Source organism: Talpa occidentalis, unplaced genomic scaffold (genome assembly GCF_014898055.3).
Source record: "Talpa occidentalis isolate TD23 unplaced genomic scaffold, MPIMG_talOcc4v2.1 talOcc4.16, whole genome shotgun sequence".
Lineage (NCBI taxonomy): Eukaryota > Metazoa > Chordata > Mammalia > Eulipotyphla > Talpidae > Talpa > Talpa occidentalis.
In genome coordinates this window covers 6,240,246-6,262,435 of record NW_023601653.1, presented here as the reverse complement: position 1 = coordinate 6,262,435, position 22,190 = coordinate 6,240,246, and the positions used below count along the sequence as shown (strand labels likewise).

The following is a 22,190-nucleotide window of genomic DNA, read 5'->3' as shown; positions in this document are numbered from 1 at the left end:
GCCATTGGTGACTCACCAGTCCTTCAAAATACGCCAGATCGGGACCTCTCTATCCCAGTTCATACCACCACCACCTCTTGCCTGGTTGACACCCTTGGTTCCCTGCTTCTGTGCTTATCTGTTGCTACACAACAGCATTACCATGAACTTAACAGCTTAACACATTATCTCCCCCTTGCTGGGGAGGGGTCTGGGCCTGACGGGATTCTCCAGGGGCTCAGAAGGCTGTAGAGCTGCAGTCTCATCTGAGGTTCGACTGGGGAAGGATCTACTTCCAAATCAGTGTGGTTGTTCACAGGGCACAGTTCCTCATGGTCTGCTGGTCGAAGGGCCTGTTTCATACTGGCTGCCAGCCAGAGAGGCCAGTCTCATGTGGGCCCCCCAACATGTCACTTAATTCATCAGACTCAGCAAAGAAAAATGCCCATCACTAGATGGGCGATACAGTTGTGTGTATTGTCATTGAAACAGGAAGTCACTAAGGGCTGCTGAACAACTTGCCTATCATAATGGTCGGGGTTATCATGACTCCCTCCTGGTGTTCTAAAAAGTCCTGGATCAACTCAAACTGACAAAACTACCTCATATCCCACACTGCTGTCTTTTGTTGGTTAAACACAAATGACAGGTTCCACCCACACCCAACGGAGGGATCCCACAGGGTGTGGACATCAGGCTGCTACTTGCTGGCATCCATTTCTTGAATACACCAGAATCTGGCCTGAGGGCCTCTGCACTGGCCACTTCTCAGCTGTAACTTTCTTTCCCCAAGTATCTACATGACTTGCTTTCCCACTTCCTTCAGGACTCTGCTCACCTTCCCAGATCACCTTTTTGAAAATTCAAACCTACCCACACTCCCCATTTTTTTCACCCTACCTTTTCTTCTAAAGCTACCCAATATTCATCTGTTCTTCCTCCAAGGAGGATGAGACCACATGTGAGGAGGGGCTGGGCTGCAGAGCTCAGTGGGCCAGGTGCCCAGTCACTGTGGCTGCTGAGTGAGTTCTGGGATTGGAGAAGCAGGAAGAGGAGGAGTTGGGGGGAGGTGCAAGGAGGAAGAGGGAGTTGTCATCATCAGGGAGAAGGCCTGCGTGGAGGCAAGAGGTCGGCCATCCAGGCTACCCTAACCCTCCCCCACTGTGGACCCACAGGCCTTTAGCTCCTACCCCACCCACCAGCCCCCAGGCAGCCTCTGCAGAATTTATTGAGCAACTGATTGCCCTGGAGCTAGGCAAGGAGGCCTTGGTCCTTGGCGCTCTAGAACCCCATCTTAACCCAAGAAGCCTGGACGGCGGAGAGCAGGGAATTCCCAGTAGGTGGGTCTAGAAGGATCTGGAAAACCTATTATGGGAAACTTGAAATCCAGCCATGTGGGTCCAATCTACCAGGTTACTTTCTTCTTCTGGAGCTTCCTGGTCCACACGGCCAGAGCATGAGACCCCCCCACCCCGAGGTGAGCTGCTTCTCCAGCCCCTTCTCCTGTTGCTCCCCAAGGGTCTTAGTCTGGGCCAGGAAGGGCACCCAGGGTGGAGGCCAGCTCCCTTGACCTGCTCTGAGCATGGCCTCTTCCAGAGGCCCCAGGGCCTATGGGGATGCCTTTTTGGACACTCTTGAAGAAAAGCCAGCTGCCTCCTCCTCCCCGCTCCCCCCTGGGACCGGGCAGCAGAGGGGCTAGTGCCTGCTCAGCCCTGCTTTCATCTCTGGCTCGCAGGTCGGTCCCAGCACACCCTGGGGCTGAGCCCACGTGACAGAGGCCGGCAGGCGGCTTCCTTTGCCAAAACTGAACAATAATGTGGTGTCCTCGGCGTGGCTTTCTCAGAATGCAGCTGGTTTCTTTGCTTGGCGGGATCTCGGGAGCCTGAGGGGACGGGAGGACGGGGCACAGAGGAAAGCCAGGCAGGCAAGTACAGCTACTTTTATTCCGGTGGTGCTGGGGAAGGGGGCAGCTGGGGGCGGCAGCGCTGAAACTGTGTGGTTCTCCTTGCTGAAGAGCTAAGAACCAGCTGCAGGGAGTGCTGGAGCCATGGCACCGGAGGGCTCAGGGCGCGGAGGAGAGGCCCAGGGTTCAGGCCTTCCCCTGGGACACCAAGGTCTCCCGGGGGGCCCGGTGGAACCACTCGAACCAGGAGCCGTCGTAGACGGCCACGTCGGGCTTGCCGCACAGGTAGGCGGACAGGGCCAAGTGGCAGGCGGTGACGCCCTTCCGGCACGTGGCGATGATGGGCTTGGCCAGGTCCACCTTCTTAGCCTGGAACATGGCCCGGAGCTCCTCGGGACTCTTCTCGAAGCCGTCCTTTGTCATGAGCTCCGTGAACGGCATGTTGAGGGCGCCTCGGATGTGGCCGGACTCCAGTCCTGGGCGGGGACAAAGGACAATGGGAAGGGCAGGGTGAGGAGAAGGCATGGGATAGGGCAAGGAGGGTGGGCGGGGGTGGCAGCCACCAGCCTGGACTGTAAGGACAGCGAACTTCACAAATAAAAATCTTTGCCCTCCTGGGAGCTTGGTTTATTCCCAAGCCTACCTATGTTCTTAAGTCGTGACTGCAGAAACGTGTCCACATCCCCCACCCTCCAAACCTGCCTGGAAGTAGGAATGGCCAAGATCACACCTGCTAAAAGGCCGGGAGATTGAGTCTCAGCTCTACCTTCTCCTAACTGCCTTGGGCAAATCGCTTCACTTCTCTGAGCCTCAGTTTTCTCATCTGTAAACTGGGCTCGGGGCACCATACCTATCTCACGCCGTTGTTGAGAAGAGCAGTGCGAGCTGCCGTGCCAGAGGCTAAGTACACAGTGGGGAGGGGAGAGACACAGCCCGAGCTTCAGTCTAGCGAGCCCATGGGCTAGCAAGGATGACAGAAGTTAAACAGTCACAGCATTCACCAGCTACATTGCTCCACCTGACAGATGACACAAGGCTTGGCAAGATGAAAACGGCCGGCTAAGGCCATGCAGAGGGCAGGCCCGGCGCTGCCCCGAGCCACATGCGAGCTGATGTTCTATAGACATGAGATCAAATCCCAGCGCTGCCACTTCGGGCAGGGTGACCTTAGCAAGTCACGTCGTCCCTCGTGGATAAAATGGGAATGGAATGTTCCTGTGCCCCGGGCTGGGCTGCTGGGAGTAGCACATTCTCTGCCTGGCTGCGCCCCCACGTCACATGCCCCTGCTCCTACCACTTCACTCCTGCCACGGCAGTGAGTATGAATGGGGGCCTAGCAGCAGCACTGCCAGTGAAGAGTGGGAGCAGGCTGGGAGTCTAGGCTGGCTCTGGGATCCCTTCCAGAACTGTCTCCACAGCCAGTAAGACCCCTCTGCCACTCTGGCTTCAGAATAGCCAGCGTCTGGGACAAACGGGGCAGGGGGCAGGGCCACAGACAGAGCTGGCCACCTGCTGAGTCAAGGTCTGGGTCTCACCCCCGCCCCATGCTTCCCTAAGTGCTCCCCTCTTCCTCAAACATCCCTCATCCTGGCAGACTCTGGATGTGGGTCTCCAGACAGATTTGGGGTTCTTTGGGCTCCCCTTCCTTCAAAAATCCCACTACTCCTTCAATGCACATCATGGGCAGGACCAGAGTGGGCAGGCGTGGCAGCGGGGGACCTGACAGGGGTGACCAGGGCGCACTGGGGCAGTGTGCGGCCAGGCAGGCACTGAAGCTCTGGGCCTCTGTTTCCCCTCCTGTGAAATGGGGAGCTGTCCCCCGCCCCCTGCAAGGGCTGGGGGGAAGCTCAGCTACTACAGATGAGAGCCCCCCATTGATCCCAAGCGCACAGTAGGTGTGCGATGGTGCCAGCAAGGCCCCATCCCCTCTCCCCAGGTCAGAGGGATCCTGAAATTCACAGACATGACTTAAAAGTCCCCTTGACTGAACAGATGTCGTAACATAAAATGCTACCAGCTTCTTTCTCTTGCGATGTCAACATTTGTCTGGAAACTTCCCTGAGGTGTGATGTGTGCTGACCCTGCCAAGGAGGAGCAACTGGCCTGCTGGCTTCCAGGCTGCCCTTTGCCAAGAAACCCAAATTTAAGGGGTTTCAGTGCCAGGCAGGGGGCTGACACCAAAGCCCAGAGATTGGAAGCTCTGAGCCATATTTCCTTCACCACCACTCCCCACCCCCCATAAAATGGCTTCATTCTCTTATTCTGGTGGCATAAAAGGCACCTCTTCTGAGTCAAGAAGTCGGGGGGGGGTGGTTTTCTGTCGACTCTGGCCTCCCACACTGCACCAGCCTGAGGAGGTGGGGTCCCCCTCTACCCCTCAGCCTCAGAACCCACCAAAGGAACATAAATGAGCAGGAACTGCCGCCTGTGTGGGAAGGCCAGGATGAAAGGGCCCGGAGAAGCCTGGAGAACAGCCAGCTGGAGAAGGTACATCGGGTACAGAAGCAGGAGCTGCTCCTCTCCCCCATGTCCAGCCTCAGCTGCAGGCTGGCGGCTGTCCCTCCCAGCAGGCAGCCCACCACGCTCGTCCCCTGGCACCGACAGTGGCTTCTTTCAAGAATTTCGTCTTCCCCCATCCTCACAAAGTAGGGGAGCTTATTCTCCTGGCACCATGAGGGGGTCCAGGCTCAGAGAGGTGAAGTAACCTGCCCTAGGACACACAGCATGGGTGTATGAAGTGAAGTCAGGTCTGCCCGACCCCAGGACCTGTGTTCTTTGACCTTCCTGAGCCTCACTGGCAAAGGGAACCAGTCAGACGATCTCAGGTGCCCCTAACCTGCTTGGGGGCCTGGGATTTTGCGTCACCGCTCCATCGAGGAGATTCAGTACAATGAGTGAGTTAATCTGTCTCAGGTCATCGGTGGGCATGGGCCGGGGAAAACTGGCTTTTTCTCATCAAGCGAAAGTCTTTGGGGTTCCTCCCAATGATACTAAGGGAATCCAGGGCAGGTGGCCCCACAGGGCAGCCCCCAATCCCGACCACTGGGAAGTAACTCGGCACCCTCCCGCCCACCCCTCGCCACAGCCCCGGGAGGGGGAGACACAAGCAGGGGCCCCACGAAACAACAGCAACACCAAGGAACGCGGCCTCCCTGGTGCCCGTGTGGCTTACAGAGCAGCAGCCTTGGGAAACACCCCCACTTTAATGCGCACCGACTGGGGTCAAGTCTTAGCCCCTCAGTCTCCTTAGAGAAGTCTCGTCTTTCCCCCACCTGCAAACTGGGACCAATCTTAACCCCCAAACCTTCTACCTACCTCTCATGCAGGAATGCTATGGGCCTTAGGGGGAGAATGTATGTGAAGGGGTCTGCAAATATCTGTGCTCTTAGGGGGTCAATAGCCCCCCTTCACCCTCACCACCCCCTCCCAGGCGAGAGAGAAATCTGGTAGAGTTTATGAAGACACTGGGCTGGATAAACTCCCACTTCTGATGTCTGGCTGCCCCCCCGACCCATGCTCCAATGTAGTGAGCAGGGTTCCCTTCATGAGTGGGGTTCCCTTCATTAAGGAGAGGGGTCGGAGGTGAAGGGGCAGGCACAAGGCCACACACACCAGAACCACACCAGGGCAGAAACTCAGGCCCATCCAGCTCCGAGACTGCACCCCTTGTGAGGACAGGGCCTAAGACGTGGGGCAGGGGCGGGGGGGGTGCTGGGACACCCGAGTCTGCACCACTCCCCTGGGTGTCGCATCTGGGCTCTGAGCCTCAGTCTCCTCATCCCTAAAATGGGACGGAAGAGCTCGGGTGGGCATCTCCCGACTCGTCCTCACTCCACCAGCTGGGAAGCTGCTCGAGAAACACTCCCGGGTCCTGTCCCGGCGACAGCCTCAGTCTCAAGCAGAGGGTGCGTCTCCTGAACAAGGCCAGGAGGAAGTTGAGGGGTGCTGTGCCAGAAGGCTCTGGAAGGTGCCAGATGAACTTGAATCTTTAACTCCCAACTCTCCGAGAACAAGCTGGGCTACAAAAACCCGGCACGGGTCTGGGAAGGGGCCCCGCGTAGAGGCAGCGCCCTGTTCAGCCACTAACTGGCCTCGTGGCCTTGACCCACCCCATCCTCTGCGTGCCTCGGCCTCCCCTCTGCCCCACAAAATGACTTTCAGCTCTAAGAGTGCTGCCCGCAGCTTTCACGGAGCTCTCTCCCAAGGACACCGTGCACAAGAAGAGACACTTTTTAACAAGTTAGAATCTGCAAAGGGGTCATGAAGGAGGGCGGTATCACTGTCCAGGGGTGCCAGCACGGACCCCCAGGGCCCTGAGGTCAGGTTCCGGCCACCAGGCAGGCCAGCAGGGGTGATGGTGAAACCTCTGAAGTTCTATTAGGAAGCTCTAGATTTCAGCCGCCTCCTGAGGCTCCCCCCACTTCTAGCAGTAGAGAATCACCCCCCCACCTCCCTTGGTCCACAGGAGGGGACTGAGGAGCCATCTCCCCTGTCCCTGAGGACCCCAGGAGGAAGGGGCTGGCTCCCAGGCCTGGGAGGTAGGGGTGGGGCCGGATGGTGGGGCAACCTGGTTTAGCCCCGGGCTTTAAGCTGGGGCCACTGACTTCCACTCCCAACTCGGCCGCTCCTCGTGCAAGTAACTTAGAGTCCTGGGGTCTGTCCCCTCCCCTCTAAAATGGGGATATGAAGTTTGTTGGAGGAGATAAAGAGGAGCTGCCGAGGGCTTAGCAGGAAACGCAGCTGCCCTGACTGACGGGTCAGCGGCCAGGGAGAGCTGGAGGAGATGCTGGAGGACGGCTGCTGCTAATGTCTGTAAGGGGTTCTGGGGAACTAGAGAGGCCCTGAGAAGCTGGGGGCCCTTGGGAGACCCCCAAGTATCAAGCACAACACACTGTGCACTGAGTGCCCTCTAGAGGGGCCCCTGGTGCGCGGTGCAGAGTACAGAGATATGTGTGTGTGGCTAATGGACACACCCCAGTGCAGGTGGGGTACTAGTGCCCGGCGTTGCTGTGGGATGTCACCACCCTGCTGATGCCACCCCACACAGACACCAGGCTCCTTGCAGCATGTGGCCCAGGGGACACACACGTGGGTGTTCATGCATCAGAAGGGGCGGGGTCTTACAGATGGAAAGCCAAGGCCCACATGGGAGGTAGGGCCTTGAGGGCAAAACCCTAAGAGAATCCCAGACATCCTTGCTCCCCATCCTTCACTGGACACTGCTCCCCAGGAACATCCACCCACCGAGACACCTACCGACTACATCTGGTTCGGCTTCGGTGCCCAGGTACCGCCCTTGGGGCCTTGAATCCACCAGCTGGTACTTCTTAGATTTGAGGTTCTCCAGCACCTGCTCGTAGGTCCTCACCAGGGAGCGGTCCAGGGAGGCTTTGAAGACAGCCGGCTCCGGCCGGGTGGGCTCAGATGTCACGGGGTGGCCCTCCTTCAGCCAGTTGAGGAAGCCCCCGTTGAGCACGGACACGGTGGGGTGGCCGAACACCCGGAACATCCACCAGACCCGCGGCGCGTAGAAGCTGCCCAGCTTGTCCCCGTCATACACCACCACGTGCGTGCTGTTGCTGATGCCCAGGCGGCCCACGTAGGCTGCAAAGCCGGCCTCGCTGGGCAGCATCATCTCGTAGGGGGACGAGTTGTCGCGGCACTCCTCTATGTCGAAGAAGGAGGCGCCGGGCACGTGGCGCTCCAGGTACTCTTTGCGGGCCTCCCGCGTTCCCGGCGAGTACCAGGACGCATCCAGCACCCGCAGGCTGGGCCCCACCTTGCCATTGCGAACCGACTCCGCCAGCCACTTGGTGGACACCAGTGCCCGAAAAAGCGCCTGGTGAACCATGGTCGCAGCTCTGCGTGCCACCTGGCGCAGGTGGGAACCAGGACAAGGGCGTGAGGGCTGTGCGCGGCGGAGGACACCTTGGAGGAGGCGCTTCTGAGCCGCCCCGCGCCCCCAGGGGCGTGTGTTTACAGCAACCAGAGGGGCCGGGCATCCAGGGGCGCGGGTCTGCAGATTCCCAATGAAAGCCTGCCCCGCCCCTCCCCGGGGCCCGGCTCGGGAGTGGGTGGGGCCAGCGCTCCAGAGCGCCCCAGTGGCGCAGCTGCCTTGGGGGTGCGGGGGGGGGGCGTGTGCGGGAGAAACTGGAACACAGGCCCCCGGGATCCTGCTGGAAATGGGCAGCATTTCCCGGGCTGGGGGGTGGGAGGAGCGGGAGCGAAGCATCTGCGCCTAGAAGCTCTTTCTAGGGGAGCGTGGGAGCGCGGGAACGGGGCGCGCCCCTAGAAAGCGCCCCCCGCGCGGCCTCTCTCTGCAGCCGGGGCTCGCTCGCCTCCGGAATGCCCAAGTCCAGCCCCGGTTCGGCGTCCTCTGTCCCAGCTGAGGCTGGGGTTCCCGGGAATGCGCCCGGCTCTCGGCTCGGGACCTTGCCCGGGGCCACAGGTGGCCGGATCCGAGGCCCAATCCCGAGCGCTCCGCGCGCGCCTGGCCGCGGCCGCCGCCCCCCGCCCCATGGCACTCGGGCGCCCCGGCCCCCGGCCGCCGCCCTGGGGCTCGCCCCTGTCAGCTGGGGAACTTGGCAGGTTCAAACCCGGAGCCCGCCCCGCCCCGGCCGGCCGGCACCATCTCGCAGGCGCCGTGGGGGGGGCCGCGCAGCGTCCGCCGCGGTCCGGAGCCTCCCGACCCCCGGCCGCGTGCGCCCCCGGCCGCGCCTGGCTGCCGAGAGCCCCGCAGACCCCCGGGACCCGCCCGCGAGCGCCCGAGGGCGCGCGGCCTGGTGGCGCGTGGCGCCGGGCGTGGCCGTCCCCCGCGGCCGGCAGTGGACGGCGCCGGCAGCCGCTACTCCGAGTGGCCTAGGCGGTGGGCTGTGCCGGAGCCTCCTCCCTCGGCCGGCCGCAGGTGGGTGGCGGGAGGAGGGGACCGCCCCGGGTGCAGGGAGGGGGCGCCCCGCCGCGGGTTATGGCCGAGCTAGGAAGCCAGGAGCCCGAGATCGGGGTAACTGCTGCGGCGTCGCGCTTGGCTTTAGGGGGAGGTCGATCGTTGGGGTGCTCGTTGCAGAGCTCCCCCGCGGGACCTTAGCTGAGGTGGGGGCCTCGGGCTAGGAGACCGGGGTCACCCTAAGGATGGCTGTCCGCAGCAGCTTAGGGCAGCCCACAGCGCCGGGTCTTGGTGAGTGGCCAGTGGGGCGCCTAGTGGGTCTCCTGATGCCACCAGAGAGGGCAGGCGGGAGGAGGACCTGTATGGCCCCACAAAGAGCCCAGGAACAGGAGACCCACTGACGCAGAGGTGGGGGGGGGGTTGTTGGGGGGTGGCGGGGACAGGTAAAGAAATTGCTGGAGTGAAAGGAAAGTAACATTTGCCAAGGCCTATTTGGTTAGTTCCCAAAGATTGGAGGGGGTTAGCACAGGCTGGGAGGGAGGCCCAATCAGTGGCCTGGGGCGCAGGGGGTGTCAGGCCAGGCTGTGGCCAGTCCCAGAGCAGAAACCCGCTTAGTTTACCTTGTTCATCCCTGAGGCTCATACTTTTTAAAAATTGCTCTACCGTCTGGGATGCTGTTCTCATTCCACTTTAATAAACCCTTTCTATTCTGAAATAATTTATATCTCACAGAAAGTTGCAAAGCTGCATACTGTGATAAGCAATTGCCCTGATGACGCCTCTGAGCTTTGAGCTTTGCCCAGCAGGCTGGGGGATGTCCTTGAAATGACCTGTCAGGGCCCACCCCAGGTGGCAGCCTGGGCTCACATCCCACTAGTGCAGCTGCTCCGCCCCTGAGGCGGCCTGGGGTTGTCTGCCTGTCGGGGACCTCCACTCCCCCAGCAGGGGGCCTGCAGGGGCCCACGCCAGCCAAGCACATTGGGGCCTGGTTTGCACTCATCAGTGACTCTGACACCACCTCCTCCCCAGGCCCCCCCTCCTCTCCACTGTCCTGTGTGAGAAACACCAATCAAGCAGAGGTGGGACAGGATGACCTGGGAAGTCCCACCCAGTCCTGAAATGTTGGGATTCTAAAGTTGCTGCTGAGGGTTCAAAGGCACCTATGAGAGTAACTTGGAGGAAAGGATGGGATTTTTATTAAGCCATTTATACTGGTTTTTAAAACTAGCCATGTTAGTGCGTTTGTTAATTAATCTCCACTGTAAGGTTGAGATTGTAAGAAATGTAAGAAATGGCCCATTGTAAGAAATGGCCGTGGCTGGAGCGCCTACGTGCCCACCCTCATACAGTCAGCTAAACAGCAGAGAGGATATGCGCTGGCTGGGGCGTCGGGTGGCTCTTCTCCCAAACCAGGGTTCTTTACAGTCTGAATGGACCCTGGGGGAAACATCAAGGAGGCCCAATAATAGAGGGGCAGGAGCTGCGGTGGTTCACAAAAGGTTCTTTAAGAAGGAGCCAGAAACATCCCCCAACAGTGTCTAGCTGTGGTATAACCCACAGATACTGGGGTCACCCCTTAGCCAGCCCTCTTGGCGGCCTCCTTATCATGAAGGTTAAGCTGTAGTTTCCTGGGCCCCTGAAAAGTTGAGGTCAATTTGAATTTCCCCCTCCTCCAGGAAGGCTTCCCCGCCCTCCTGCTCCCAGTCAGCCAGGGCTGAGCCAGGTACACCTCTGTGCTCACACCGAATAGACTTGTCTCAATTACACTGTCTCCTGAACAGGCTTGTGGCCTGTCTTTGCCCTCAGGGCCTGGCAAAGTCAAATCTCTGTGTCCAGCGCAAGGCCTGGCAGTGGGCAAAGTGGGTTTTTAAAAGCCAGCCTGCAAGGATACTGTGGGAGGAGATGGGCATGAGGCGTTACACTATGAACCTATTAAGCCCTGGTCAGCATTGACCTGAGGCTGCAGAGTGTAGCCTCCAGAGTTTAATTCTGCCTTCACGCCCTGAGGCTGTCCTGACCTGCTCCATGATCAGGGCCAAGGTCCTTGATCTCTGCCAGTTGCCTCATTCCGAAAACAGGGATCCTGATAGACCTGTGACCTAAAGCTGGGGGCTCAGCTCCTGGCCTGGCCCACAGGGGCACTCCAGAAAGCAGGTGCTCTCTATCCAGCCCTTGCCCTGGGTGGCACGGGTGCCCTAAAGGGAGGTAGAGGTTGTGGCTTGCACAGTTGCCTGCTGAGCCGGTACATTCTCAGCTGCTGGCCTGCAGGAGAGAGGGAGTGGAGGCTGAGTCACCGTTACTACTGCTGAAAGAAGATTCTGGCAGAAAACTCAGGCTTCAGGGGCAAGATCTGGCCCTGCTGGTCTGAGCCGCTGCAGAGTGTGTGTCAGGGAGAAGTCTGGAAGCTTGGTGCTGTCACTTCTTAGCTGTTGACCAGGATCAGGTTTTAGTTAGTGCCCTTCTGTGAGCCTCAGCGTCCCCCTTCACGATGCAGTGAGATAATTAATGCCAAAGCGTGGGGGTCCGCTCTTGCTGTCTGCTCCGTGTCCCCCGTGCTCTGAGATACCGTGGGGGTGAAAGTGGATGCGAAAGTGGACGCAGCAGGGACCCATCTCAGCCACTGCTGCTGCTAGGCTGCGCGTTAATTGTTGGTTGAGTAGGTGAGTGGATTCCATCAGGGATCTTGGTAGGGTGCAAAGGAAGCTGAGCTGCATGCTAGGGAGGGACTGAGACTTTGCCCCTCTTGCCTGATGTCAGTGCCAGCAGGGTCCAAGGGCCCTCTCCTGACCTGGGACCTGCCTCCCAGGTAGCGGCTGGGGGAGGGGACGCGCGGCCCTGGTGAGAGGTGATGAAATCTGCACGTGGGCTTACCACTGATGGTTTTCTGCGCCACTGTCCCTGGACTCTGCCCTTTCCCGGGCCTAGCCATCAAACCAGCTTCTTGCCACATTCCAGGGCCCAGCCTCTCGGTGTTTCCTGCCCCGGAAACTCCTCCTAGGTCCAGAGATTCCCAGCTGACATTCTCCCTGTCACCCAGGCCTGCAGCCCCAGTGTGGCGGGGGACGCCATGGCTCGACAACAGCTCTTCCGAGCGCTGGTGTCGGCACAGTGGGTGGCAGACATGCTGCAGGCCCCCAGTGCCAAGCAGCCCCTGAAGCTGCTGGATGCCTCCTGGTACCTGCCGGCGCTGGGCCGCAACGCGCAACGCGAGTTCGAGGAGCACCACATCCCCGGCGCAGCCTTCTTTGACATCGACCAGTGCAGCGACCTCACGTCGCCCTACGACCACATGATGCCCCCGGCAAAGCACTTCGCGGACTACGTGGGCAGCCTGGGCGTGGGCCCCACCACCCACGTGGTGGTCTACGACGCCAGCGACCAGGGCCTGTACTCCGCGCCGCGCATCTGGTGGATGTTCCGTGTCTTTGGCCACCGTGAGGTGTCCCTGCTCAATGGCGGCCTCCGCAACTGGAAACGCCTGGGCCTCCCGCTGAGCTCGGGCAAGAGCTGCCCGGCCCCCGCCAAGTTCCAGGCCAAGCTGGACTCCACCTTTATCAAGACGTTCCAGGACATCAAGGAGAACCTCCAGTCCCAGCGCTTCCAGGTGGTAGATGCCCGCGCCAATGGCCGCTTCCGCGGCGTTGACCCCGAGCCCAGAGAGGGTAAGTAATCAATGGGTGAAGGGGTGGGGTGGGGAGTTGCCAGAGACAAGGTGGGGGTGCCCTGGATTCTGCCCTGCCTCCCCCTTTCCTTTGCAGCACATCACAGAGGGTGGGGGTCCAGGATCTGGTTTCTCTTCGCCTCCCTCTCCCAGTCTGCTGCCTGTATTCCTAACGCAGGTCATTAGTGTTGCCCCCCGCCCATGTTTGGGGGGCAGTGACCACCTCAAGCTCACTGGGAACCCAGGGTGCGTGGTGTAAGTGGGAGGCCCAAAGAACCCTGTCCGGACAGTGATGGGAGTAGGGGGTCACTGCGGGCGAGAAAGGAGGGTGGCCAGGCACAGAGTGGGGAGAAGCCCAGAGGGCCGGGGCCTGATCCTCCCTAAGGGTGATGGAGTCATGAAAGAGGGGGAGTCCCAGCTGCTGAGTGAAGGGAGAGTTTTGCAGAGGGTGGGTAGAGAGGGGGCACTAAATAGAGTGCTACACACCCCTAACCCACGACTGAGCAGAAACAGAATAGAGGGTGTGCTGGCCTGATTGGAGCCAAGTATGTGGTGGGGAGTGAACCCCACTGCTAAGAAACAAAGTCCACTCGGATCAGTGTGGAATCTAATTGGCTGTATCAAGCTATTCTCATCTAGAAGTAGCCAGGGCCCCAAGGACTTGCTCTAAATGGAAAGTTTTTACAGTCAGAAAGAGGGTGGGCCAAGGTCCTTAGCAAAAGAAAGTCCAGATTAATTGGTCTAGAATTCTACTTTGGGGAGAGGCTGGACCTGCAGTTAGGTTAGCTGCCCACTCTTGGAAGCTCGGTGTGAGCGACTCCGTTTGGGGCCTGTTGCTCTTTTCCTAACACTGGCCAAGCAGGCACATCGGTAGCTGCGCTGGTGTGAGCCTGAGGAGTGGGTGCTGTCTTGGTACAAAGGAGGAAGTGGAGTCTTAGGGTGGCTCCCTTGCCCCAGGCCGCAGCAAGCAGCCCCGCCAGAACTGAACTCCAGACCAGGTACATTTAATCACAGCGAGCAACCTGCCATTTCTCTTGCTTGCTCAGAGAGGGTGCCAGGAACTTGCCACTTCCTCCAGGAAGTTCTCCCTGACTGGCATCTTCCTTGACCTGAATCAAGGTTGGAATCAAGCGCAGAATCCTGTTCTGCACTTCCAGCGCAGCTTGGGCTCATCCTGCCCCAGCACTGTTTGGGGTGATCTAAGGGCAAGGATCATTCTTGCCCCCAGTGCATTCCGAAGATGAACCTAGCAACTGGCAACAAGTCAATGTCCCAGAGAGGGTTGGTGAATTCAGAATGCCCCTGCCACATGGAGCCCCGCAGAGCAGTGCTGGCGTTAGGTCAAACCCTAGGAAAATATCCAGCCAGTTTTGAACCTGCAAAGGTGGGGGTTCTTATGGCATATTTTAATAAGGACACCACTTTGAACCTGCTGGATCCTTCAGCCCAGCCCCCTGTGGCCGGCAGGGTGGGAGATGCAGGATACAGAGCAGCATAAGGCCAGGGCCAGGCCTGGGTTCAGTGCCCCAGGTTGCACTGACTGACACCGGGCAGGTCACCTAACCCCTGAACTGCAGAATCCATGTGTGGCGAGTGGGAACGGGGTCACGGAGCTTCAAGGGCACAGCGAGGCCCAAATGTCAAATGAGCACAAGCGTGTTAAGTACTCAGCCCTGTGCTCGCACACACAGGATGTGCTGGAGAAACAGGAAATGGTGTGATTAGTCGTGCTTCTCCAAGCATGGCCTTTGCAGAGCTGCTGGATGCTTGGTCATGCTCACTGGTCCATGATGCCCACCCGGCAGAGTAGCTGTCACGGTGATGTGAGCTGCTGGACTCCATGTGAATGAGGACTCCAGCTAAATCAGCAGAGAAAATCGCTGTCTCCCTCGCTGCCATCCACAGCCAGAGACCTCGCTTGTACTTTGCCACGCGGTCCAGCAGAAAGGAGAGCATGCTTCCTTTGGGGGGCCCAAGGCCTGGGGACAGCCCTGTGCTGACAGTGGCCAGCGGGTTGAGATCTGACTCTTCTTGCCCTGCTGGTATCCGAGGGAGTCCTCTTTCTGCACCTGAGAAGTGGGGGTGCAGGATGCATTCCCCCTACCCATGAGTCCTTAGAAGGGATATTGGTGTGAGTCAGCAGCTCCCTGTAGGAGGGGAAACTGAGGCAGAAGTCACCCTAGAGCCCAGCTCTAGAGTCTAAATGGCCAAGAGTTGGACCAGTGGCAATGGGAGTTTATTTTGTTGCAAATCTCAGTCCTCAGCATGAAAATGGGAATATTAGCAACACCTGCCTATGAGGGGTGGTGAAAAGAAGTGGGTTTGGGGAGCCCTGAGGTTTGCAGAGGTGTACGTGAGGTTCTGGTCCTCTCACTGCAGAACCGCCTGGCCTGGCCCACATTCTTCATGCAGCCAAATCCTCTTTGGAAAACAAGTCTGGTTTCCCCTTGGCATCAGGTCAGAGTCCTAAATCTTAATCCAGACCCGCTAGGGTGTCCCCGCTGCATTTCCTCCCTCTCCCCACTCTCTGGGCAGTTTTGCATCATGACCATTAAGCCCTCGACACCGTGGGATTCCAGCTGCCTCCATTCCCTCTGCCGGCGGCGCTCTCAGACCCCAAGGGCACACAGTTGGCCATCAAGGGCCTGGAGCCATGTGACTCCGTGGGGTCCGAGCCTGAGGTCCAGATTCCGGCCGGCACGGCTTTGGCAGTGTTGGACCTCGGCCTCCCAGGCCTGGAGAAGGCAGGGGCCCGCGGCTGGGTGTGAGGACACCAGGCGGCGATGCAGAGAGGCTCGGCACCTCAGGGGAAGCGGGCCCTTCCTGCGGCCCTGGTATTTGTTCCTTCGTCTGTTCCTTCTGCAGGCATCGAACCTGGTCACATTCCCGGTGCCATCAACATCCCCTTCACAGACTTCATGACCCAGGACGGCCTGGAGAAGACCCCCGAGGAGCTCCAGCGCCTGTTCCAGGACAAGAAGGTGGACTTGTCCCGGCCCCTGGTGGCCACGTGCGGCTCCGGGGTCACCGCCTGCCACGTGGCGCTGGGGGCCTACCTCTGCGGCAAGCCTGACGTGGCCGTCTACGATGGCTCCTGGGTGGAGTGGTTCATGCGGGCCAGGCCGGAGCACGTCATCTCTGAGGGCCGCGGGAAGACGGAGTGAGGCAGGCAGGACACACCCCCCTGCGCGCTGGGCCCCGCCTGGGCTCTGACTCAGCATCATCAGACTCAGGTGGGGTGCGGGGTGACTTCCCAGAGGCCAGGAATTCCGAGGACTTGTGGGCTCCCAGGGGAGGCTGGGCAGGTGGCCGGCCTGGAAGAGGGGAGCTGCCCACGTGCTGAGCTAGGGCCTCCCCTCCCGCCTGTTAGAACTGAGGAAATAAAACAGCCAAGTGCTAAATCCTTCTAAGCACGGAGCTGCCTCTATTTCCCTGGTGGTGCCAGGATGCCAGGCCAAGGGTGCTTCTAATGCCCAAGGGGGAGAGGGGACAATGGGGATGGAGGTGGGGAAGGGCCTCTGAGCAATGCAGGGCCAGAGTCCTTCCATTCCTGTGACATCTCCCCCACCCCCCCAAACCCATCCTCCACACCATGATGCTGGACTCTCCTGGTTCCCTGGGCTTTAAGGTGACTTGTGAGGGTCTGTCTGGAGGCCTGCACACAGCCCCCATAGGTAAGCAGTACATCTCATTTCAAGAGAATGACGGGTCCACAGCTTAATAAAAGGCTGTGCTGTGCTGTGCTGGGGAGAGCTATCCCACCCTGCCAGAATATTCTAGAGGAGGGTCGAATCTAGTTTTGACTGTGGAAGCTTCCCTTGGAGGCTGATCCTCCCTGCACCAGGACCTCTTCCCCCGGTTGGCCCAAGGAGGGGCTCCGCTTCCTCCCTCTGTGTGGGTGCTATGTGTGGAGTGGAGGGGGACAGAGGTGCCTTGAAGGCCCCGTGTCAGAAACTGGGACACCCCTCTGCATCTTAGACTCCCCAAGGAGCCGGCTCTGTGGCCGTGGGGCAGTGCTGTCTGGTGTGGAACCCTGGAAGTTACGTTGTCCAGAGAAGGACCTTGATTTTAACCAAGGTCACAGGGATTTACGACAGTCAGGACCAGACCCAGGTGTTCTGACCCTGCGTTCACTCATCTTTTCACCTACAAGCCCCATCCCACTCTGATGCTGACGGGTCTCCCAAGCCCGCAGGGGTGGAGGGAACCCACAGGAATCCTGGCTTTTCTGTATAAGAGCTCCAAAGTCCCAGCCTCTCCAAGCCTGTTTCTTCAATAAAAATGGGAGTCATACGTGCTGGAGAAGGAGGGGATTCCGCGAGGAGCTAGCTGAAAGCCCACTGCAGAGCCCCGTCTTCCTAGCTCAGCTCTCACGTTCAGCACCCCGACCCCGCTGCTTCATCCCCCCTGGCCTGGGCTGCTCTGTGCATTGCAGGGGTGTAGCTGCAGTTCTGGCCACTCACCACTAGGTGTCAGCAGCACCGCCCAATTGTGACCAGAGCAACAAAGCCACCTGCAGACAAGACCAAAAGTCACCCAACATGGAGAACCAGCGCTGTAAACGCAACACAACGCACTTGGACACAGAATTCAGGAACAGTGGGAACAGTGTAGAGGGGTCCCAATGTGGAGGGGGTCGCTCTCTCCCCGTCAGGGAGGCTTTCCGCGGAGGCTGAATTTAGCCTTTTGGAAGCCTGCCTGGCCAGCTGCTCTCAGACAGTCTCCTGTTCCCTCTGTGGACACCCCTGGCTCCCGGTGGTCAGGGCGTGTCTGCAGGCGTGACACCCGACCCCATCCAAGGCCGCCTGACCTCAGACGCACTCCCCAGGCTCCATTTCTTCATCTTTAAAAGAGGAGAAATAGCACCTCTCTTGCGCACTTTGGGGTTACGTGAGATAATCCATAGGAGGGTAGGAATCCGCATGAAGTGTCACTGTTCTTTCAAGCGTTATTGTCACGCCATGTGTCCAGTGCCGCCCGCATTTCCCCCATTGAGAGAGAGAACAACGGATAGGAGTTGTGAGCCCACCCTGGAAAGCTTCCCAGCAGAGAAGGAAAACCAGCGGTGGCATCTAATTTCCAGAAGAAGGGAGTCCAGTGAAGCGATGCTTTACAGGTGGCTCATTTCACAAGCGAGGAAACAGGTCCAGAGAGGTCGAGGGATGTGTCTAAGGGCACGCAGCTAGCTGAGAGGAGTCTAAAGGGGTTGGAATTCTCCAGGGGTCTTGCCTGCGGTGGTTTTGCAGATTTTGGGATCAAGGGGAGGGTGGGGTTTGGAGACTTACGTGACAAGCCCTTGGATGGTGACCAAGTGTCTCCCCAGCTCCATGAGGAGACCCCTTGGTTGTGGGATTTAAGCACCCCCACTCCACTCCGTCCCCCAGGGAAGAACCCAGGCTGGTCTGAGCTGGGACTCTTTCCTCCTGGGAAATGCCTTTGAAGCTGACAGCATCAGAGGAGACCTGCCCACAGGTGGGACAAAGGAGATGGAGCCATGCCTTCTAGAATTCTTGGAGCTGGGGCTTAACTTTGCAGGAGCTGGCTAGGGATCACCCTGGGCAGCCTTGGGCTCCACCCTCTCTCCCTTGCAGCAGGAACTCCCAGAATAATTAACCACTCACTGCAGGGTCCCAGCCAGCCCCTGTCACACCCACCCCTATCCCTCCCACCCCGTGTGATCCAGGCATGAGCTGGCAGCAATGGCAAGAATGATGAAATCCTCTTCCACTCACCAAATATTTGCTGTGCAGCTCCTGTGTCAGAGACAGTTGAAGGTTTCCCAACCTCATCTTACCAGCTGCACTGGAATGCGTGTGCTCCCTGAAATGCTGCCTCCAGGGTCATAGTCCAAAGCCCCCACCCCACACAGAGGACTGAGTCACAAATCCCTGAGCTGAGCTGATCCTGGTGCTGTGGAATCCACTCTGCACGGAGGCCCCAGAAGGTCTGTGTTCCGGACTCTTCTGGTTGGGAGCCTCCGTCTTCTCATCTGAAAAATAGGAGCCAACTGCCCTGCCAGGCACAGGGTGGGGGGTGAGGGCAAATAAGGTAAATCTCACGACATAAGATGTCACACTTCCTGGAATAACCCAACTCTGTAGGCATAATGCAGCCTTATTATCCTTAGCAAATCATTTGGGAAGAGATGAAATTTTCAGGTTTGCTAAAGCTTTGTCATTTTAAGCACCCACACCTTTAGCACATTAATAAATATCATAGACAAAAATTCTCCAAAGTGGAGGTAATAAAAGACAAAAATCTAATAGCTCATAAAAGAATTGAATGAACAATACACACGATTTTTCAAATGGCCCCCAAGCATGGGGAAAGGTGTTCAGCATCACAATTGGGATCTCACAACTTCAGTGAGATAAGCAAATAAGTAAAATCAGAAAAGATAGAGCAATGCTGACACTGACTCTTTGGGAGAGGGAAGAACGAATTTGGGAAGGGAGACAGTTAAATGAACTCTGTGGGGCGTGGAGATTTCCACGTGAACTCAGGGTTTCTAAGAAAGAGTGTGTGTGTGTGTATTTGTGTGTGTTTGTGAGTGTGTGTGTGTGTGTGTGTGCACGTACGCCCATGCTTCTGCTCTGTTCTTTGGAAAGGCTTGGAAGCAATGAACCGTGGAAGATCCTGGAAGCAATGAACCGTGGAAAGTCCTGGAAGCAATGAGCCGCCCTCGCCTGAGATCTTGGCTCTGAAGCCACTGTCCATCAGAGGGAAGCGGGGCTGCCAGGGAAGAACAAGTGGCAGGCGAACCACTTGCTGTTCCAGAAACTAGGGAAGGGCTCCAAGAGAGAGGGGAACATGGCAAAAAGGGGCAGGAGCCAGGGAGGGAGGGGGATGGTATTTCAAGGGTACAGGCTTCAGTTTTTCTAAATGAAAGAGATGGTGCTGGCACAGCAATGTGAATGCGCCCAACACTGCTGACTACACTTCCAAATGGTTAAATGGGGAGTAGGAGGAAAGGCTTTTTCTCTACCTCTTAGATCCACTGTTTGGGGGGCTGCAAATTAAATGGATATTAAAGGCAAATTAGCCAGAAAAAGAGGAATTTAATTGCAAAGGTACATGCATACGGGATTCAAAGACGTATCTCAGAGAGGGAATCTGGGGTTTCTACCCCAGTTAACGGAGAAAGGGAGGAGGGCGAAGGGCATTTAGAGGAAAACACATGATTTCTTAATTAGGGGGAGCAGAGCAAGAGCACTTACGGGAAAACAAATTACTTTTAGGAAAAATAAATGGGTCTTCAGGAGCATGGATGGGAGCCGGGAGAGTTTGTGATGAATTGGTTCGGCCATCTTGTCTCCGGTGATCAAAGCCAATCTTCTAGTCTCCGGTGATAAGAATCACTCTTCCCTGATTGCTACTGGGCTGCACATTGATGGCAGTTAGGATCTTCTGAGTTTTTCTGGGAGAATCTGCTTTCAGGATGATAAGGAGCTTCTGGAACAAAGCCTCTCCTCAAATGCCTTCAGAACAAAACAGGTTTTGTTGCCACAGTGGTGATTCTGGACCATGTCAATGGTAGATACTATGGTAGGTGTATTTTACCACAATTTAAAAAAATAACTAGTTTCATTAATAAGAACCTGTTTTTCTAAAGAATACAGGCGGTGGTGTGGAGGGGTTCCCATAAACCCAACCTTAAGACAATGTGAGCATCAAAATACATAGTAACAGATTATAACCTACCGAATAAAATAAGAATCCACCACTGCAGTCTGAGATGAATGAGTGAGTGAGAAGGGAACGGGCTCCCTGAAAATAGAAGGCCACCTAATAAATCCAGAAGTAATGATGGAATTGTAAAAGGCACAATCTGGCTATCACAGCAATAATTATTTTCAGCAAGAATCATCAGTGTATATTAAAAATGTATGATGAAATAAGCTTGTTGGATGGAAAACAGGATATTAACATGGTTTCAGTGTCTCCCACAAGACCCTGATTAATTCAAGGAGGGGAGATGTCAGCAGCCAGCAGATACCACCTTCATGAAGTGAGCCGAGGTAACCGCAGCGGTGACAGAGCGAGCTGACAGGGCCCCCCGATGACACACTGAGAGTACAGCACCACTATTCGGTGTTTATTTGTAGGATGGGTCACACAGGCATCCCCCAGATGTCCAGAGCTGGCTTTTTCCAATAGGGGTCACCTTTGCATGTGGGGCTGAGGTCGCTGGTGGCCCTGTGGGCCTTGGGAGAAAGTGTTCCTGTTACCTAAAGAATGCAGGTTACCTAGACTTAACCTCCGGAAAGAAGATTTTTATCAGAGAAGACTCTCAAGGCAGGACACATATCTAAAGACAAGGTTTTGTCATAAGAAAATCATCTCCTCATGCGAGGCCCCTTTCTCTCTCTTTGACACCCCGGGCCCCTATCCCCTTCCTTAGCTCAGGATATAACCACCCATCCCCTTTGGCCCATTCACTTTAGAGTTGACAGCTCTGTAAATTCTCCATAGGCAAGTCATTGCTTTTGGTCTTTTTCTCCTACTAATCTGTTTGATGTTGATTTGCTCAGTCAAGTCCAGGAAGAACCCAGGTGGGGTGAATGTTCTCCTGCACCCGACAAATTCCCGATAAAAATGCATACAATGAAGCTAATCCTGGGGCCTGTCAGACCCAAAGTGAGGACCATTCTACAAAATCAACAGCCTCCATTCTTCAAAAGTGGGAGAAAATGGGGCCTCCCTGGTGACGCAGGGGTTAAAGTCACAGCACTATGAAGCTATCACCAGCCACTGCAGCACAAGTTTGATTCCTGGAGCCTCCCTGGTGGCACAAGGGGTTAAGACACAACCTATGGGGGCCTCCCTGGTGGCGCAGGCGGTTGAGCTCAGCGCTGTGAAGCTGTCTGCAGCTTCTGCAGTGCCGGTTTGATCCCTGGCGGCCTCGGAGCAACCCACATGGCCAGCAGACCTCTCCTGCTGCTCCCCTCAGCAGCGTATTTCAGTCAGTCTGCCAGTTCTGTTTCTTACTCTGTCTCTGGTGAATCCTCTCACCCTCCCGTACATCTGGCCTGTACGCCGGTTCTTGTATAAATAAATAAAAATCTTTAAAAAAAAAAAAAAAGACACAACCTATGAAGCTGTCTGCAGCCACTGCAGCATGAGTTCAATCCCTGACCAGGGAGCTGACCCACATGGCGTGGCAGACCTCTCCTGTCTTGCCCGCTGCTCCCCTCAGCAGTGTATTTCAGTGGATCTGCCTGTTCTGCTCCCCACTCTGTCTCTGGTGAATCCTCTCACCCCACACACACCTCTGGCCTGCACCCCAGCTCTTGTGTGCATAATTAAATAAAAATATTTTTAAAATGGGAGACGGCAGAAGACTGGGAAGCAGATCCACTTGGAAGGAGGCTACAGAGCGACAAATTAATTCACTGTCCCCTAGACTGGATCCTAAACCAGAAGATTTTGTTTCTTTTGCAAGAGTGGATGTTTAGTGGGACAGTCGGAGATCTGAGGACATCTGTAGAGAAGCTGACGGAATTGTCTCAGTGGGCATGTCCTGACTAGGGTTGCTGTTTTGTGGGTGTATAAAAGCAGGCCCTTATTTTCAGATCACTGGAGAGTTAAGGAGAAAAGTTCACTAACTGCAGCTCACTCGTCAACAGAGGCGGGGAGGGGCTTTCTTCAGAATCAGCTGTTGGGCACTTAACTTTCCCCACGTGTTGAAGAGGGGTGCAGGGGGCCGTGTTCAGAGCAGGAACCTTGTGTCCTGGGTCCTGGGGGGATGGGGCAGGAATCCTCAG

The 22,190-nt window shown here is 57.1% G+C and overlaps 2 protein-coding genes across 3 annotated transcripts; one reads left to right on the top strand and one right to left on the bottom strand.

Annotated features, from left to right (window-relative positions):
- Positions 1-1,908: 1,908 nt before the first annotated feature.
- On the bottom strand, positions 1,909-7,870 carry TST (thiosulfate sulfurtransferase). Its single transcript, XM_037515220.2, has 2 exons — positions 7,139-7,870; positions 1,909-2,358 (listed from the first exon to the last, which is right to left on the bottom strand). The coding sequence occupies exons 1-2, from the start codon at positions 7,731-7,733 to the stop codon at positions 2,069-2,071; spliced, it is 885 nt and encodes a 294-aa protein (XP_037371117.1). The 5' UTR covers positions 7,734-7,870; the 3' UTR covers positions 1,909-2,068.
- Positions 7,871-8,758: 888 nt separating this feature from the next.
- On the top strand, positions 8,759-15,908 carry MPST (mercaptopyruvate sulfurtransferase). 2 transcript variants are annotated; one of them, XM_037513633.2, is made up of 3 exons: positions 8,759-8,786; positions 11,803-12,427; positions 15,292-15,907. In XM_037513633.2, the coding sequence occupies exons 2-3, from the start codon at positions 11,833-11,835 to the stop codon at positions 15,588-15,590; spliced, it is 894 nt and encodes a 297-aa protein (XP_037369530.1). In that variant the 5' UTR covers positions 8,759-8,786; positions 11,803-11,832; the 3' UTR covers positions 15,591-15,907. The 2 variants fall into 2 exon arrangements, with proteins under 2 accessions (XP_037369530.1, XP_037369529.1); XM_037513632.2 differs by lacking the exon at positions 8,759-8,786 and adding an exon at positions 8,818-8,882 and having other exon boundaries at positions 15,292-15,908.
- The last annotated feature ends 6,282 nt before the right edge of the window (positions 15,909-22,190 follow it).